Source organism: Argopecten irradians, chromosome 13, assembly GCF_041381155.1.
Source record: "Argopecten irradians isolate NY chromosome 13, Ai_NY, whole genome shotgun sequence".
Classification (NCBI taxonomy): Eukaryota; Metazoa; Mollusca; class Bivalvia; order Pectinida; family Pectinidae; genus Argopecten; species Argopecten irradians.
In genome coordinates this window covers 30,218,692-30,237,647 of record NC_091146.1, presented here as the reverse complement: position 1 = coordinate 30,237,647, position 18,956 = coordinate 30,218,692, and the positions used below count along the sequence as shown (strand labels likewise).

General features: G+C 37.1%; 1 protein-coding gene across 2 annotated transcripts in view; it reads right to left on the bottom strand.

The window, feature by feature from the left end:
* The window catches only part of LOC138305442 (uncharacterized), a 66,535-nt gene extending 48,401 nt beyond the window's left edge, over nt 1–18,134 (bottom strand). Inside the window, exons 1-10 of one of the 2 annotated variants that reach the window (XM_069245670.1) lie at nt 17,893–18,134; nt 14,427–14,516; nt 12,167–12,265; nt 9,321–9,419; nt 8,945–9,061; nt 4,850–4,981; nt 4,104–4,238; nt 2,614–2,644; nt 839–1,345; nt 315–554 (exon numbers count right to left, since the gene is read on the bottom strand). In XM_069245670.1, the coding sequence (XP_069101771.1) occupies nt 315–554; nt 839–1,345; nt 2,614–2,644; nt 4,104–4,238; nt 4,850–4,981; nt 8,945–9,061; nt 9,321–9,419; nt 12,167–12,265; nt 14,427–14,516; nt 17,893–17,949 (1,507 nt within the window). In that variant the 5' untranslated portion in view covers nt 17,950–18,134. The remainder of the gene's footprint in view (nt 1–314; nt 555–838; nt 1,346–2,613; nt 2,645–4,103; nt 4,239–4,849; nt 4,982–8,944; nt 9,062–9,320; nt 9,420–12,166; nt 12,266–14,426; nt 14,517–17,892) is intronic. The other variant, XM_069245671.1, reaches the window with a different exon arrangement.
* Between the last annotated feature and the right edge of the window lie 822 nt (nt 18,135–18,956).

The following is an 18,956-nucleotide window of genomic DNA, read 5'->3' as shown; positions in this document are numbered from 1 at the left end:
AAAGACAATCTCAATAAGATAATTCTTTAAAAAATTAAATACAGTGCCTGTTATCGTTAACATAATCAAGCGTGGTTTTGTAAACAATCCTCATTTCTGCATATTTCCTTGCATGTTGCACATTGTAATTGATCACTCTTTAATTTTGTATTATAGAATACATATCTGTTTTAATCAGATCGACAGCAAACTCGGTATGTTATTATTATGCTATAAGCTGTTGTGATTTTAACAAACAAAACACAAGTCAAGATTGCCTTAATAGCAAAAAGTAATTGATGGCTGTATATCATCTTTATTAAAAATGAACAAACCTAGATTTGCTTTGTCCTGAAGACAATCATCTGCGTTGAAAACAATTATGTAGACAGCGTCAGAACTCATGAAGATATGATGAGTCGCCTCATAAACGTCATCGCCAGCGAAATCCCAAATGGAAAGGAGAGCCTCCTCGTCTTTGAGGACGTCTACGCAATTTACATCTCTAAGTGTGCTCTTCATTTTCTCCGAATCATTCCTTTTTCTTTTGTATGAAGGAGATGAAGAATCTGATGCTTTACCAACAGAAAATGTTTGTTTGATTAACCCTTAATTTATGGACGAGCGGTAAGTCAATTTGTCTCGTATGAAACTTTTTTCTCATATATAGTGGAACTTTTGTGCTATGTCACTGAGCTGCCGCCAAATATGAGTTCATTAGCAACAGAAATAAACCCTTAAATGGATGGAAGTCAATTGTCTCGTAAAACTTTTTTCTCATATGTTTTGAGAAATATGAGTTCATGGCATAAACGTGTGTTCGTGTGTTCGTTTTTTAGAATTTTTTCGTTACACTTACCTTGGGTCTGATCTTCCGGTGTTTCTCTTGAGTATATGACCGAGGATCCATCATCACTCTCACCCTTTTTCTTCCTCTGTTTCCGTCTGGCACTACCCTTCTTTCCTCTTGTCCTTTTGGTCGTGTCGGCCTGATCGTTATCTTTCCTGTCCTCATCCCTCTTGTTTGTGATTGTTTCTGTTTTGTCGCTTTCCGATGGCACCTCAGCTCTACATACAGTAGACAACACCTTTGTAGGTAGTTTGTTAATGTCACTATCGGATAGTCTTCGCCATTTTCCAGTTTTCATATCCACGGTGTAATTTTGAATAAAAACGTTTATGCCGTCGGTAGGGACTGCTGGTTTCTCTTCGTTGATAAGGTTCAAACAGAGTGACGTTTTGCCGACACCTACATCTCCAACAATCATCAACCGAATACATTTCGCCTTTGTGCGTTTCATCTTTAATGAACGCAGAAATTCATCCTCCGTGACTGTCCCAAGTTGACGTATTTCACTTGGAATATCTAAAAGCAAACCATGGGAAACTCTTTTTAGCTATTACATTACATCACATTATAAGTCTCATTGGTAACCCTAATTTCATGTTAATTGATTAATTTGTTTTGAGCTTAAAGTATACATGTACTACTTTTACGGTATTCATTATCTCTGGTTAACTTTTAATGATATCAACATATATATCGAGAGAAAATAAAAGTGGCTTAGAAGGGCTGTATCGCTCGATTGGTTGGTTATGCTAAGTCATGTTCTGGATACAAGTTCATCGTTTTTTTTTCGAAATATCCCAGGGAAATCCGAACCGAGTTGTATACAAACTGTGACTCCTTCCACAGAGAGGATGTTTCTGGCCAAATCTGATCAAAATCTATCCACGTTTTAGTACTTATACTTAACTAATATTATCTTTGAATACCTGTTTTAGGTATTTGAGTACATTATTAACATAAATGAGCGAGATAGTTGACCTCATGTAGTATGATAAGCACATATATTTCATTTTCTCCAAGATGATCTCATGTTTCGACAATCGCTATGTCTGGAAATTATACAGTGCAATTCGACCTTTGTGGTGCAGAAATAGCGATTATAAGGAAATGGTGACACAACAATGTCGGGCAACGCACCATGATGAATGCACTAGCCATTCGGGCAGGTGGGCTAAAAATCGGAATACTCTATTACGAATGATTTTACTAAATTTGTTACCAAAGTGTTGAATCAAAATAACATCCTAAAAGTTACTAATACAGAAGTCCGTAAATCAGGCGAAAAAGTGTTTTCATACGAATGCAGTTTAGTGAGAAAACCAAACTCACTATTTTGAAAGGATTCAATTTTTGTGGAGTGATGCCATATATTATATATATTTGAAGCATATAATTCAAACTATCAGCGACTGATTTTGGTATATTGAGATGTACTTCCTGACGGATACACATGACCGAGTTTTCCCCTTAAATAGTACCGGTTGTGCTTGTAGACATCTGGTGTCACAGATGACAGCTCTGTCACACTCAGTCAGTTAGTGGGCTTTATGCTGTGTATTAGGTTTGTATCCATGATCCCAGACATATTTGACATTCGTTAAACTTCAAATTAATATATTATAGACACATATTAATAGTAATAGAATATAGTAGCTTATTTAATTGCGGGAGACCTATAAGAAAATTTGATTCTGAGAGAGGGCTAATATAGGCATAGCCTGTTGCCAATCCCAATTGTAATACTACAATAAAATATTCTGAAAACAAAGGAAATTTGATATTACCTTGTAAGTTTTCCCAAGCCTGGTTCCAATCCTAAAACGTTTATATGCGAATATTAATATAAGATCATAGTAATTGAGCACATCTGAGATATCGTGCATCATAACAATAGAAATCTAACTAAAAATGCATTATTTTTAATTGTTCTAAAGCTGATTAATATATCCTTACTGTATTGACTGGATTGGTCGCAAGTAATGTCCACCTACGCACCGTTGATACAGAAATTAACGAAGATAGAGATGTATTCAATATTTAAAATTAGAAAACATACTACGAGTGTAAGTTATACTTAACTGAATGAGACTGTAGCTATAGAAATCAATATAGATATGTACTACAGCTACATGACTATATATGAAATAGACTAAAGACGTTTTAAAGATATGGACTATAGCCTTGTTTCTGGGTTTACAGTTTACCAGTCTCTCTACGTCGTCTGTCCAGCAATTTGTTTGTTTGTTTGTTTGATTAATTAACGTCCTATTAACAGCTATGGTCATGTAAGGACGGCCTCCACACAGCAGAGACTTAAAGCTGACAATGCAATTTAAATTTTAAAAAAATATATTAACGAAATATTTTTTTCAAAAATTGTTTCTGAGACATCCCCTAGTTATGACAGTGTGGTATCTAAGGAAGTGGCAGCCATTTTTCTTTTGCTCTGCTTAGTAACCTTCACTGGCCAATCCCCTATATAAAGCACGTGACGCTTGACACACGTGTATCATTCTAAAAATGTCTTGTCTCAGACACACATGCCCCGATACTGCAAATAACAATGTCAAATTGAAAATAAACACTGCACTCACCTGACAACATTTCATTGAAGTAATAGATGGATGTGTTGTCGGCTATATCCCAACATATGTCCAATACGAACTAATAAAACACTTCAATATACACAAAGTTTTACACGTACATGTACAACGACACGTGTGTCCTTGATAGTTGTCGCTCATTCGGGTCAGGTACGTAGTCACGTGTATATGGTCAGTTGAGTGCATCGAGTACGATGATATACGTGGAGATATGTGGACGGACTATTGTTTGGATTTCTATTCACTTGCGTTGAAATTTTATTTTGAGAAACATCTAAATGATAACTAAGAGGAGTTGACATGTTTTCTTGCTAAAAAAAAGTCCCATATAGTTTTACAGGTTAGGGTTTTGTTTACCTATTTGTTGGTGATATATACTGTGGACTGCTAGGTGTAAAGGTACATGAATGAGCGCACGTGTGTCCATTCACGCGCTTTATATAGGGGTCGGTAAGTCGTCGGAATGTAAAACAAAAATGGCTGTCCTCAACCGGGGAATGTCTCATAAACAATTCTTGAAGAACGAGTATACTTATTTAAAAAAAAATCATTTTAATAATTTTAACTTGCATTGTCAGCTTTAATATCTGAATTTTGATCACATTCAAAATTGTTTGGATATCAAAGCGGTGAAATGAAAATAACTATTTTCTACAAAAATGAATATTTACCCGTTCCTCTAAAATAGATAGAGCGGTTTCACACATTTCCTTCATGTTCCGTCCATGACACATTGGTGGGTGGTCCTGCTTGTGTTTCAGAGACTGTATAACATATTGTAACAACTTCTTTCCTTGCCCTTGTTCCTTTAAGCGTAAATTCATAAGATATGATTTCATGAATGTTTAATTGTATTATTAAATTTTAACAGTTTGTGTGTAGAATTAAAGATGCTTCATTGCCGACAGCATAAACAATACTGTTAATTTTGACAATAATTGGTGTGTATATATATATATATGCGTGTAAGTAAACCAAAAATAATATGAAATAATTCATATTGCTTTAGATGCATACTCAATCAGTACTTCATTCTATAAAGGACATAGTGCCCTGATTTTTTTTCGGGATGCAATTAATTATTTTTAATATTTTTATCTTGAAGAATTAGAAGCTCAAATTTTTCAATGGTGGTAATGGCGTAAAATATGAGAAAAAATACCAGTTGTTGGCGATGGAGCACTTTAAGGTTTCTTTAGCAGATTTCGAACGTTGTGTGCATAGGGACTCTTGCATATTTTTGGTGTTTTGACCTCATCTGAGGTCATCGACATAAATTCTTGTATATTATTATAAATTGTTAATGTTATTATTATGAAAAAGTAGCAGGTCTTCAAGAATATTGCCATTTTACATTATAAATGAAAAGTTTGAATGAATTATTCTAAATATCAAAACCGCAAGTTTTGATACTTACCTCACTAAGAACGTCATACAAGTGATAGGCTTCAGCCAGGTCCTCCGAGTTCCGGATCTCTTTTTCGATATTTTTGCCGTTCCGAATAGCATTTAGAAACGATTGCAAGTGATCCAATGCCATTTTGCTATGCTGATAGAAACATATAATATGTTTTTGGGATTATTATCAATCGAATTTAAAAGAAGACCATGAAAAGAGGGTCTGACAATCTGATTAAAATACAGATCCTTATTATCACTACGTTTGATAAGAGGATCTGAGAAAATCCCATTAGGGGTCATGTCCAGGTGACCTTTGGAAATGGCCAATCAAATTGCTACTTTCAAAATTTTGACAGTGAATTTCAGGGACGAAATAGTTTTAAAACAAGAGGCCCAGAGGGCCTGTATCGCTCACCTGGTTTGTAATGCCAAGTAATGTTCTGAATATCAGTTCATTGTTTCTTTTCTGAAGAAATTTGGATATTTACCTCTAATTCCCCTATTGGGCCCCACTCTTTCTCCTCCAGGGGGGGTCAAAGCCAAAATTTATACAAATTCTGTTAACCCCAAGAATATTTCTGGCCAAATTTGGTTACAATCCATGCAAAATTCTAAGACAAGTAGAATTTTTTAGGATTTACCTCTATTTCCCCTATTGGGCCCCGCCCTTCCTGCCCACGGGGGATCAGAGCCAAAATTTATACAAGTTCTGTTCCCCTTCCCCCAAGGATGTTTCTGGCCAAATTTGGTTACAATCCATGCAGAACTCTAGGACAAGTAGCGATTTATAGGATTTACCTCTATTACCCCTATTGGGCCCCGCCCCTCCTGCCCCAAGGGGGTCAGGGCCAAAATTTATACAAGTTCTGTTCCCCTTCCCCCAAGGATGTTTCTGGCCAAATTTGGTTACAACCCATGCAGAACTCTAGGACAAGTAGCGATTTATAGGATTTACCTCTATTACCCCTATTGGGCCCCGCCCCTCCTGCCCCCTGGGGGTCAGAGCCAAAATTTATACAAGTTCTCTGTTCCCCTTCCCCCAAGGATGTTTCTGGCCAAATTTGGTAACAATCCATGCAGAACTCTATGACAAGTATCGATTTATAGGATTTACCTCTATTACCCCTATTGGGCCCCGCCCCTCCTGCCCCAAGGGGGTCAGGGCCAAAATTTATACAAGTTCTGTTCCCCTTCCCCCAAGGATGTTTCTGGCCAAATTTGGTTACAATCCATGCAGAACTCTAGGACAAGTAGCGATTTATAGGATTTACCTCTATTACCCCTATTGGGCCCCGCCCATCTTGCCCCCCTGGGGGTCAGAACCAAAATTTATACAAGTTCTGTTCCCCTTCCCCCAAGGATGTTTCTGGCCAAATTTGGTTACAATCCATGCAGAATTCTAGGACAAGTAGCGATTTATAGGATTTACCTCTATTACCCCTATTGGGCCCCGCTCCTCCTGCCCCCAGGGGGTCAGAGCCAAAATTTATACAAGTTCTGTTCCCCTTCCCCCAAGGATGTTTCTGGCCAAATTTGGTTACAATCCATGCAGAACTCTAGGACAAGTAGCGATTTATAGGTTTTACCTCTATTACCCCTATTGGGCCCTGCCCCTCCTGCCCCATGGGGGTCAGAGCCAAAATTTATACAAGTTCTGTTCCCCTTCCCCCAAGGATGTTTCTGGCCAAATTTGGTTACAATCCATGCAGAACTCTATGACTAGTAGCGATTTAAAGGAAATGTTGACGGACGGACGGACGACGGACGGACGGACGACGGACGCCGCGCCATGACATAAGCTCACCGGCCCTTCGGGCCAGGTGAGCTAAAAACTGTCAAAATTATTCTGGTTTAGGTAGTCATCTCGCCCAAAGAGCACAATAAAGCTAATTGTTTATGTATACTGGGACGAAATATCGTTTTCAATTGATGTGACAGGTGATCCGACAATATCGCATCAGGCGATTAAGCCCTTTGACCGTTATACTACATTACGTCAGAGTTCAAACTGGGAACGATATAGTCTACATACACAATTTTAGTTTATTTTTTGTCCTTGGGCGAAATGACAACATACAAGAAAACAAGAGGCCCAGAGGGCCTGTATCGCTCACCTGGTTTGTAATGCCAAGTAATGTTCTGAATACAGGTTCATTGTTTCTTTTCTGAAGTAATTTTAATATTAAACTCTAAATCCCCTATTGGGCCCCACCCCTCCTGCGCCCAGGGGGTCAGAGCCAAAATTTATACAAGTTCTATTCCCCTTCCCCTAAGGGTGTTTATGACCAAATTTGGTCACAATCCAAGCAAAACTCTAGGACAAGTAGCGATTTATAGGATTTACCTCTATTTCCCCTATTGGGCCCCACTTGTCCTGCCCCCGGAGCCAGAATGTATACAAGTTCTGTTCCCCTTCCAAAAAGGATGTTTGTGGCCAAATTTGGTTACATTCCCTGCAGAACTCTATGACTAGTAGAGATTTAACGGATTTACCTTTATTTCCCCTATTGCGCCCCGCCCCTCCTGCCCCCGGGGGACCAGAGCCAAAATTTATACAAGTTCTATTCCCCTTCCCCCAAGGGTGTTTATGACCAAATTTGGTCACAATCCAAGCAAAACTCTAGGACAAGTAGCGATTTATAGGATTTACCTCTATTTCCCCTATTGGGCCCCACCCGTCCTGCCCCCGGAGGGCCAGAGCCAAAATGTATACAAGTTCTGTTCCCCTTCCAAAAAGGATGTTTGTGGCCAAATTTGGTTACATTCCATGCAGAACTCTAGGACAAGTAGCGATTTAACGGATTTACCTTTATTTCCCCTATTTGGCCCCGCCCCTCCTGCCCCCGGGGGGTCAGAGCCAAAATTTATAAAAGTTCTGTTCCCCCTCCCCCAAGGATGTTTGTGGCCAAATTTGGTAACAATCCATGCAGAACTCTATGACTAGTAGCGATTTAAAGGATTTACCTCTATTTCCCCTATTACGCCCCGCCCCTCCTGCCCCCGGGGGACCAGAGCCAAAATTTATACAAGTTCTGTTCCCCCTCCCCCAAGGATGTTTTTGGCCAAATGTGGTTACAATCCATGCAGAACTCTATGACTAGTAGCGATTTAAAGGAAATGTTGACGGACAAACAGACGGACGGACGCCGCGCCATGACATAAGCCAGGTGAGTTAATAATTCTAACGGTTCTTGAAATTCATTTACAAATTCTAAGTAATCTAGTTAAAATTAGATTTGTAATTTGTAATTCCGCTCAACTACCTACCTTTGGTAGACGTTACGATCAAATACAAGATTTAAAGTTACATGTGCCGTAACTGGGCGTTAATTTTGACATGCTATTTTTTCATCATTAATGTATTAAAAACCATAAGGTTTGATGAATAAAGCTGTAAAAATCATTCAAATGGTTTCAGATGACTTATAAACGTTAGTAGTGTAGAATTGTTGTTTTTATGCCTTAAATATGTTTAAATGAAAACATAACCTGCAGAAGTCACTTTACAATTACTAAAAACATTGTAAAAATGTGTAATGAAATTGTAGACCACAATTTGACTTCATGGTCTCACCGTATGTACTCATTCCACTTCACTATTGATGTAAATAAATGAATTTTGGCAATTTCAGTTCTTATTTGTACATGTAAAATTAAAACCTATGCATTGAAAGCACTGTAATTTTCAAAAAGTTAGTAATTTTTGGTGCTGAATAACATATTTAAAGCTCATCTTGATTCGTGAGTATGAAAAATACGGCACATATAACTTTAAAAACCACCCTTTCGGGGTCACCTCAACATGACCCCTTGCCTAGAATCGGAATACCTCGGGACGTACTAGTACTGTTAGCTGTTATGCGACACGCTGATTGGGCAACCATAGAGGTCATGTTAACTATAGTTTAAGTAAGATCGCATCACTACGCCACCGTTTGGAGCTATACCCTTAACATAATGTTAACAGATTAGACAAATATAATGCGTGTATGAATGTATATTATGTTTTGAGAGACTGTAGTATATTTCTGTTCACTTTTTAATAATAGTTGTCATTTTGCCCTTTCGTAGAACTTTCTTCCTGAATCATGCCGCCAAAGAAAACACGTACCATATTCTTGATATCTTTCCTTGCTCCGTGCCTCATCAGAGTCATGGCTTTTTTCGTCCATCCCTTTGCTCTAAATCTCGTTGTATCAAAGCAGTATAGCAACGGAGTATCTTCATACTACGTGGAAATGAATAAATCTGCTTGTCAATATTGATTACTTCCCTCCATTAAATGAGAACATTTATTTTAGCAGTTCATATGCATGTAAACTGATAGTAGATCGATCAATCAACATGACGGTTATAACGACGTAGCATTCCCAATTCGTCAAAATGATCGAAGAGATCCCCTTTATCAAGAAATGTGTTTGTAATCAACAAATAAAATTTATTCTTAATAGCATGATTGACTTATTGAAGTTAACGAGAATACTAACACTATTTTGGACGTTAGGATCCGCTCCATTCTCCAGGAGAAATGTTAAAATATGTTGAGATCCAAAACGGACCGATTCGTGCAATGGTCGGTCATTGATCTGGTGTAAAAGAGAGATACATGTTTAATTAGTGCGAGCGTACTCGCACTTTAATTTTCCTTGTCGGGTGTAGAGTCTGTGTACATACGCTATGCGCAGATTACAACTGCGCACGCGATACCGGAAGTCAGTATCTTATACCGTTTAATAAATTTCGCCATGATTTAGTGACACCAACCTTTCAAAAACATATACTAAAATATACTTGTCAGCGACAATCTTCTAAAAATAACAACAATAACAATAAAAAGTGCTAAACGCATTTGTTTTGTGTAAACTTCATGCATCGGTCAGGATATTCTAAGCATCTGTGCGACTTTGGAAACTCCGGAACAATACAATGCAGATAAGGTTTATTAGTCAATAAAAGAAAGTGATAAAACGGATAACTTTTAGTACCGATCACATATTAATTTTTTTCCCCATCATCCTAGGTCCTATGTGTATGTTGCACTATCGCTTACTAAACCCTGTGACCATAGACCGCATTTGATGAATAAATATTTATAATATTACACAGCCTTGCGTAAGAGAAACAGAATAAAAAAAAACACATTATAAAATGTACCCCAGAAAGGCGTTTTCAAGCATGGACACATGAAACAAGTATGTACACCACGTGCCACGAGACATGGCGAACTGTGCACTAGCCGGACGTCTGAAAATTGATATTATCAGTGTCAAATTTATTGAAACAGCGTAAGAGCAATAGTATCTTTATGCAATATCAATAGGAATAATAAAAACACGTTAATGGAACGAGAACGTACATCAAAGTATAAATTCACAGTTAAAAGTTCTGGAGAAGTAAATGGAATGTATTTATTACAAATACACCAAGCGGCGTAATAACCAGCTCCCCTTGCAAGTAGTCCCGGAAGGGAGTAAAGAGTGACAGTGGCTGAATCGTACATCTGTAGCCGAGGAGTATTTCATACTGGACACATTAAGTGTTTAGGAATGTAGTTTAACGCAGCACTTTAATGTTCTAAACAGTACAGATATCTAGTTGTTTATTCCTTACCATTCATCCACAGTGTTGCGTTTCTAATATAAGTATAATATACACTACAGGGTCAAGGTCTATAACTCGGCCGGCCATATAACACTACCCAATTTCAGAAAAAAGTATGATTATTATCCAACCGTATAGGATATAATAATAGAAATACTCTCAATCGACAGCCAGATAATTTATCTTTAATTTGGTATATGATACAATATATATCATGCCGTATAAATGTCACTAGGTATCCAGAAACATCGGAAAACAGCCAGATTTCAACTGGTCGGACACTGTGGTGTCCTCCGATAAACACGCTAGGGCTCTAATGGGTAGTTCAAAAACCACTGCATGTCAACACTTCAGCTTCATAGGAATTAAAGTTTGGTAAAACACAAACTTACCGGTATGTTAGTGTTTATCTATGTACCATCCATTTGCGCAATACAGCCTTTTGAAATTTCCGATTGAAAAAATTATGTCTCTAGCCGTCATGTTGATATGTGTGTAGTACATTTGTTTTCTCGGCGTTGATTGGTCAATTAATTTTCGAGAGCCAATCAACGCCGACAAAACAAATCTACTGCACACATACTTACATGGCGGCTAGAGACATAATTTTTTTTCAATCGGAAATTTCAAAGGGCTACGTTAGGCAAATGGATGGTATTTTTCCAGGGATTTACTAACCGGTAAGTTTGTTTTCTACCAAACTTTCATTCTTATGACGCTGAAGTGTTGACATGCAGTGGGTTTTTGAGCTACCCATTAGAGCCCTGGCGTGTTCATCGGAGGACACCACGGTGTCCGACCAGTTGAAATCTGGCTGTTTTCCGATGTTTTTGGATACCTAGTGACATTTATACGGCATTTACCATGATATATATTGTATCATATACCAAAATAAAGATAAATTATCTGGCTGTCGATTGAGAGTATTCCTATTATTATATCCTATACGGTTGGTTAATAATCATACTTTTTCTGAAATTGGGTAGTGTTATATGGCCGGCCGAGTTATAGACCTTGACCCAGTATTATTCTTATACTTATATTAGAAACGAACACCTGTGTTTCATCTATTAATTTAGACTCCACTATGGATTTCATTTTTGAAAATAAAAAACATTGAAATCTTTAAAAAAAAACTACCTAAAAAAGAAACTCGGCAAACTATTCAATGGATAGACTATTTAATATGACGGGCTGTCTATGACCTTTATGTCTTTGAGAATACAATTATTGTTGCAAATTATATTTATGACTGAAAATAGTGTAACTTTACTGCGTTCACGACTTACACTTGATAAAAGAGTAATGAAATATTTATTGTCTTTTGCTCTCATCAATTATCTATTTAAAATGCTGATCATATTTCTCCCTTCATTTGATATTAGATGACTTTTTGTTTTTTGTGTGTTTTAAACTATTAATGAGTTATACAGGCATTGTATGATGTCTAATCCCTTTAATAGTATCTTAGTAAAAGTGAATGGTTAAAACAATAGGGTGTATCTTGTAATATTTTGTATTAAAGAAAGAAATGACGCCGTGAACTTCATTTACAAAGCTGTTCATTAGTTCTCAAATACATTTACAAAGCTATTCTTTAGTTCTTAAATACATTTAAAAAGCTATTCATTAGTTCTTAAATACATTTACAAAGCTATTCATTAGTTCTTAAATACATTTACCGTTAGTTTCAAAATATATTTACAAAGGATATTAATGACTGTGAACTTACGCCATCTGTACCATTGATGTTAGCACCTCTTTTAAATAACTCTTCCACGATTTCCAGGTTTTGCTTTTTGCTGGCGAAGTGTATCGGTGTTGCCTTATACTGAAATGATATGATATTGGAATAGTGTTTGTTAGTTTGATTAAACTACCACTTTTATAGACTACGGTGTGTCTCGGCCAAGGGACGAAAGTCAAAGTCTTCCTTACAGAGGCGAGCGCTCAACAGAAGGCCAAACGTGAGGTGGTATCAAGGGAAACGTTAGCAAGATGAAAGTAATGTAAGAAGAAAGAAAATATAAGATCCTGAATTTAGTCACTTTTGCGATCATGCAATAGGGGAAGCAGGCACAATTCTTACGCTCTACCTGCAGGGCAGTATCGGAATAATAGTAGTATAGTTAAAAACTCTAAATACTTTCGGAATAGTTTTTAAGCAATATAATTATATAATAAGTCCAATTATGTTTTAACACCATGAAAATAAATGTTCTACATGCAATATATTTAATAAATATTGTTCAAATATTCAGTTTCGACAACAATGCATATTAGATATATAGATACATGTATACAACACGTAAACACGCACCTCGCACACATACACGCAACACACCGCATACATGGGAGGCCGTCCTTTCATGACCTTAGCTGTTAATAGGGCGTTAATTAATCAAACAAACAAACAAACCGACAACATGGGGCTGTTTAGTACATGTTGTTTTATTACCGGTTTGGCAGTGCTATCCTAATATAAGTCTTATTTTCCAAAATAAAACCGCTCTACTTTATTTAGTAGAATCATATACACCATTGTGATAAACAAAACGATAGAAAACATCAATTATAGTGACAGGAAGCGCTGTAGTTGACCTTTTTGACCTCAATCCCGAACTGTGTGATATAATAATGCCCAATTATGTAACGTCTAAGTAGTTCACGGTTAATCGTCTGTAAACCAACATACAGATAGACGGAGACCAACACAATATTCCCCTCCGGTTCACTGGTAGCAAAATTATAAGATGATTATCCATTGGCCTAGCAACATCTATCAGTTGACGAACAAGTGTAAACAAAGAGGCCCTGATGTGTGCGACATCAGCAACGCTAATTCACGGATTATCCAGCTATTTCTTTATTACAAACCTGATTGACTACTACATTTCGCCTCCTGTGAGGAAGGCTCTGGGTTCTGTCCCCTGGCCGAGACACACCAGAGTCTATAAAAGTGGTAGTTTCTGCTCCTGCTTAGCGCTCAGCATACAAGGAGTGGGACGACTGGTTCGCCCGTTGTCAGTATAATGTGACCGGGTGGAGTGTGTTGCTTGGTGTCTTCGGCGGCATGCTTCAGTGATATAGCACTATAAAAAGGGCAACAGTTCCACTATACAAGAGGACACAACATGAATATACCGCAGTCTCCCAAAACACGCACCTCGCACAACATACACGCAACACACCGCATACATGGGAGGCCGTCCTTACAAAACAAAAACGAAAACAAACATTTCGCCTTAAAGATGCTCCATCGCCGACAGAGCATAAATGATATTCTTCATTTGAACAATAATTGGTGTTTAATCGTGTATATATATGCATAATTAAAACAAAATATAATATAACAATTTATTTCGCCTTTGGTGCATGTGCTATCAGTACTTCATTCCATATAGGATATAGTGCCACGGAATTTTTTCGGGATGCAATTAAGTATTTTTAACTTGAATTAAAATTAGAAGCTCAAAGTTTTTAACGGTGGTAATGGTGTAAAGTAAGTAACTTTTGTAACTGAAGACAAATACTAAATCATCTTTCTCCTGTTTTTGATAGTGAAAAAATACCATTTGTCAGCGGTGGAGCATCTTTAAGGTTTATCATTAGCCAATAGTAAGCATTTTTACAAATGAAAATATTACAAAACTATAATGGAGTACTAATGCAAAACATCGTGGGCGTTTTTTTTTAATTTCCACAGTAAGTCAATCATAGACAGTAGATGTAAACAAACATGTAGAAGAACACGTTGTGATAATGTTATTTTGGACTGATAGAAAGTCCTACAGTGGCTGAATATATATTCCATAGAAATGATTTTTGGTTTTACTTTGAATTTATTTTGCCTTTTATTTCGGATTATTACTATATATATTATACAGTGCTTATCTCATTATAAGTCAATCTTAGGATAGAAGTTGATATAGAACAGGTAAAACATTTTTGGGGATGTTTCTTTTTATCCTAGAAAATAATATAGCATCTACCTTTCCGAAATGCATGTTGATATCTGCTCCATTGTCCAGGGTCCGTCTTAGCCTCACAATGTCTCCGTTATCAATGGCATCTCGTATGTCCTGTATAAAATATCAATTAATATTTATGAATAATATATATATATATATCACATTAGCAGCCTGATATTCAGTGATTTCGCACGTGTAATATTTTTGCGTATGTCACTAGTATAATATAACCTGAAGCGATTTTCATTGGCTGAAAATCTATTGTGATGTCAGACAGAAACAAGAAAATGACGTCAGGAAAAATGACGTGACGTCAGGACTATTATGATGGCGGGACTAAATGGCGGCCTCTGCTAAATTTTCGGAATACATTTTGACTTGAAATTCTTTGTTTTGTAGGTATTTGTTGTTATGTGATAAAAGTATCTGAAATTTGTGTTCATTTCATACGAGATTTTATGAAACTCTTCTTGCCAAGTCTCGCAAAAATAAAAACGTCTTAGAATCGTTCATAAAATCTCATGAAATAAATACTTATGTAAGATCATATATACATTGGATACCAGTCTCAAATGTATGCTGTATGTTGCGTGTTTTGGGAAACTGAGGTATAGTTTTCCTCTATAGTGGAACTCTTATTTTTTAAAGTGTTATATCACTGAAACATGCTGTCGAAGACACCAAGCAACACACTCCACCCTTTAACATTAAACCGACAACTGGAGAATCAGTCGCCCTTCTCCCTGATGATGCTTTAGGTGTGTCTCGGCTGCCAGGGGACAAAACCCATAGCCTACCTGAGCGCTCAACAGAAGGCCTACAGTTCATGGTATGTAACGGATTATAATATAATTTATAGACCTGCGACATGATTATTAACGGTGGATATTACCATTAAAACATTTGTATTAACTTTGTTTTGCTGTGTAGATTCCTTTTGTAATTAGTCTTAATTAGAGAGCACTGAAAGTATAATAAATGGGCATTACGTATAACACAAATCATATATCGAATAAAATGAAACATGAGATGCGACCAACGTAGGTTTTGGCATTTAAATTCGCCGAGAAGACACTCACCTGTACTGTGTGGTCACTCGAATGGAACTAAGCTCTTAAACACACGTGTATATTTACAATCACACCGTAGAGTGCTTACCAATTATTATGTAAACGTTGATAATTACCCGTACCCATACGTGTATTATTATTAGGAAGGTATAGTTTTATCGGTGTGTTCTTGTTACTCCCATCTTTCTCCACTTTTTTTATAATAACATAGGGGCAGTTATGTTGTGACAACAGTTACAGTCTGCTTCACATATCCCTTACATGGATTTTACCTGTGTTTTCCCACATTACCTGGATTTTACCTGTGTTTTCCCACATTACCTGGATTTTACACAATGTTTAAAGTTATCTAATTTTATCATTATTTAAACAATATTTACATATCATATACCATTTGCAACAGCTAAGTCTATAGAAGACAGTTATACTATATATAAGGAAAGGTCTTATAGTTTTGAATTTTAAATCAGAAAATAAAAAAAAAATATATACAAAATATATACTAATATACATAGTTTTGAATTAATACATAATAGAGAATTAAATTATAGGATTGAATTATTTGATTATTCAGACTTAATTTGGCTTGCTCTCACTGCTACATATGTTAATTAACACCTGATGGCTTGGGTCCATCGACTGACTTCTTAATTGATGAGTGAAGAATCAGTAATCAAAATCAATAATCAAGACATATAGTGTGAAATTTGGAAGACAGAACATTGCTTATAATGGTTACATCTACTGTGTGAAGAACAACAGAGGAGAACGCACCTACTTGAGATGCACCATACCCGATTGCCCCACCACACTGAGCACCCGCAACAACATCCCTACTGCAAATGGCCGTCACCCCCACAACCATCCTCAGGACCACGCCAAGATCATCGCCCTGGAAATTATGGAGAACATCCGTATCCGCTGCGTGGAGGTGAAACCCATACCAAGGGTCTACGAAGAAGAGGTTACCAAACTGCGAACTCACGACTGTTGCGTGTATGAAGTGTGGGTGTGTGTTTTGGGAGACTGAGGTATATTTGTGTTTTGTCTTCTTGTTTAGTGGAGCTCTTGGCTTTTTATAGTGGTATATCACTAAAGCATGTCACCTAAGACACCACATACTCCTCTCCTCTGTGATGAAACTTTCTACACCTGTCCGACCCAGTTACACCTGAACTACACAAGTTTTCATGCCAAGATAGGATCATCAAATGTAACCCGCTAGTCTAACAGTTTATTGCCCAGGCAAGTGTAGTGCTTTACGTTTCTTTTTGTTGTGACATATATTAAGTTTAACTTTAATTGGATAATCTCTCATTAATGGACGAAGTGTAGTGCTTTAAAGTTTCCTTATGTTTGGATATAATCTAAATGTTTTAAAGTTTAATTTAATTATCTCTTAACGATAATGTTTTCTCTACATTTAACATTTTAAGAAGTATTGAGTGAAAAAATATCATGAAACATTTGAAATGGGAATAAAATGCAGAATAGGTATATTAACATTTAAATAGAATTATGACTATTTGTAAAATTACAGGTCAAAATCTACCTGTAAGTCAGTACTTTATCAGAACAGACTAGTTGGTGTACCATTGTTCCCCAGTGTTTGTATGATTCCCTTTGATCTCTGAAAAAGTGGGAGAAAGAGGAACAAACCGATGTTTGATGTCCCCACTCCAGCTGCATTAAGTCCTATTTCGGGAGTGCAATAAAACGCTCAAAGCAGGGGATACGCTATTGTATAAACAAAGTTAGTTTTTTCACACTTTGATAAACTGGTTGGTGTTCCTCGGGAAAACTTCAAACGTCACGTCCAGGATTTCGCACACGGTGGGACAAAATGGCTCTTCTTGTGTTTTTTTAACAGATCTTATCATTGATATGCTGCTTAACCTTGTACGTGCACATGTCTTTGTTACCTCTGATTATACATGTATTGTATTGTATTGAAACCCTGACTTCTTGATAGTGTCGGCTCAGTGAGATTGGACCCCAGGTGATATAGTCACAAAAGCCAGTCGTCTGGCTCATTAAGTATGTGTAGACTATATAACACTATAGATCGCTGAACAGCATTTTGACGCTGCATATTTTATCTCCTCAGTGGCTTTTATTTATAAACTACCGGTAGTATAAAGGTCATCCGAACATCAAACTTTATAATAATAAGTATCAGTATTTAATCAGATTGGTGTAGTACGTAAAAGAAAATTCAATAGCATATACAAATGTATTGATAATTGTCACTATTATCGAAATCCAATCTGATTATCCTTCCCATTAGGGGTCATGAAATACAGATCCTTAATAACCACTCCGTCTTATCTAACGTAGTGATAATAAGGATCTGTATTTTAATCAGATCGCTATTATCGAAATCGTACATATTTGAAGATATAAATGTAATGACTTACCTCCCCAAAGGCAGGTATATTGTTGCTATTGTCGAAGTCGTACATAATTGAAGACATAAATCAATGAACTGTACGAAAGGAAGAGTATCTATAGGGTTTTAGTTTATCCTACTAATACTCGTTCCATATGGAATACATCCCATAATGAGAACCATCGATTTTACATGGCTATGATTCCAGTCGAGTAGTACAATTGTGTAGACCAGGAAGTTTTAATTTACCCCTGTCAGGTGTTTACGTTATTGTGCAGTAGTGCAACAATATGCCGCTATTCAAGTCAGGGACATTTAAATTATTAAAGCGGTTTATTTCATGGATCAACGAATCTAAAGCATTCCATTGACATCAAACATTAAGGTAAATCAGCCTAATACAAATTCAAACAATTGAAAATCGAGTATACTGGAAACAGACGATTGTACACAGACATTGTTAAAACACACTAGGATAACTGTTGTTTGATGATTAATTAACGTCCTACTAACAGCACACGGTCATGTAAGGACGCCTCCCATGTATTGTATGTGGTGTGTGTCGAGCCGTGTATTGAACAACTGCGGAGTCTCTCCGTTTTTGTGAGACTTGCGGTATATCGAATCAATTGAGGATTGATGTCGGTGTATGTCTTCTGTCTAATCTGAACTGTCTGGGAAATACCCGGATTAAAAGATTTTGGTTTATATTTCTTTTTATAGTGGAGAACTATATCCACTGAGTGGTCAGCGCTGATGCAATGCTTCCCGAAGACACCTGAAGCAACACACGTCCCCCCACATTGATCCACATTCCTTTTGGTCACTGTAGATTAAATACTAATGACAACGGGGTACGAACCATGCAAAGATCGCCGATCCCACGTCCCTGTTTGAAATTCTGCAGTGCAGATCGGAATGCATTGGGATTTCTGAAACTCCATCGTCTAGAAGATTTTATGCTTTCAGACTTTGGTGTTGTCGAAAAGCTCGGCCAGGGATTCTGGCACAGAACCCATAGCGACATAGAGCCTTCCTCTATAACGTGCTCGGTAGATAGGGGCGCACCCCAATCAGACGCTCGAGCACTCA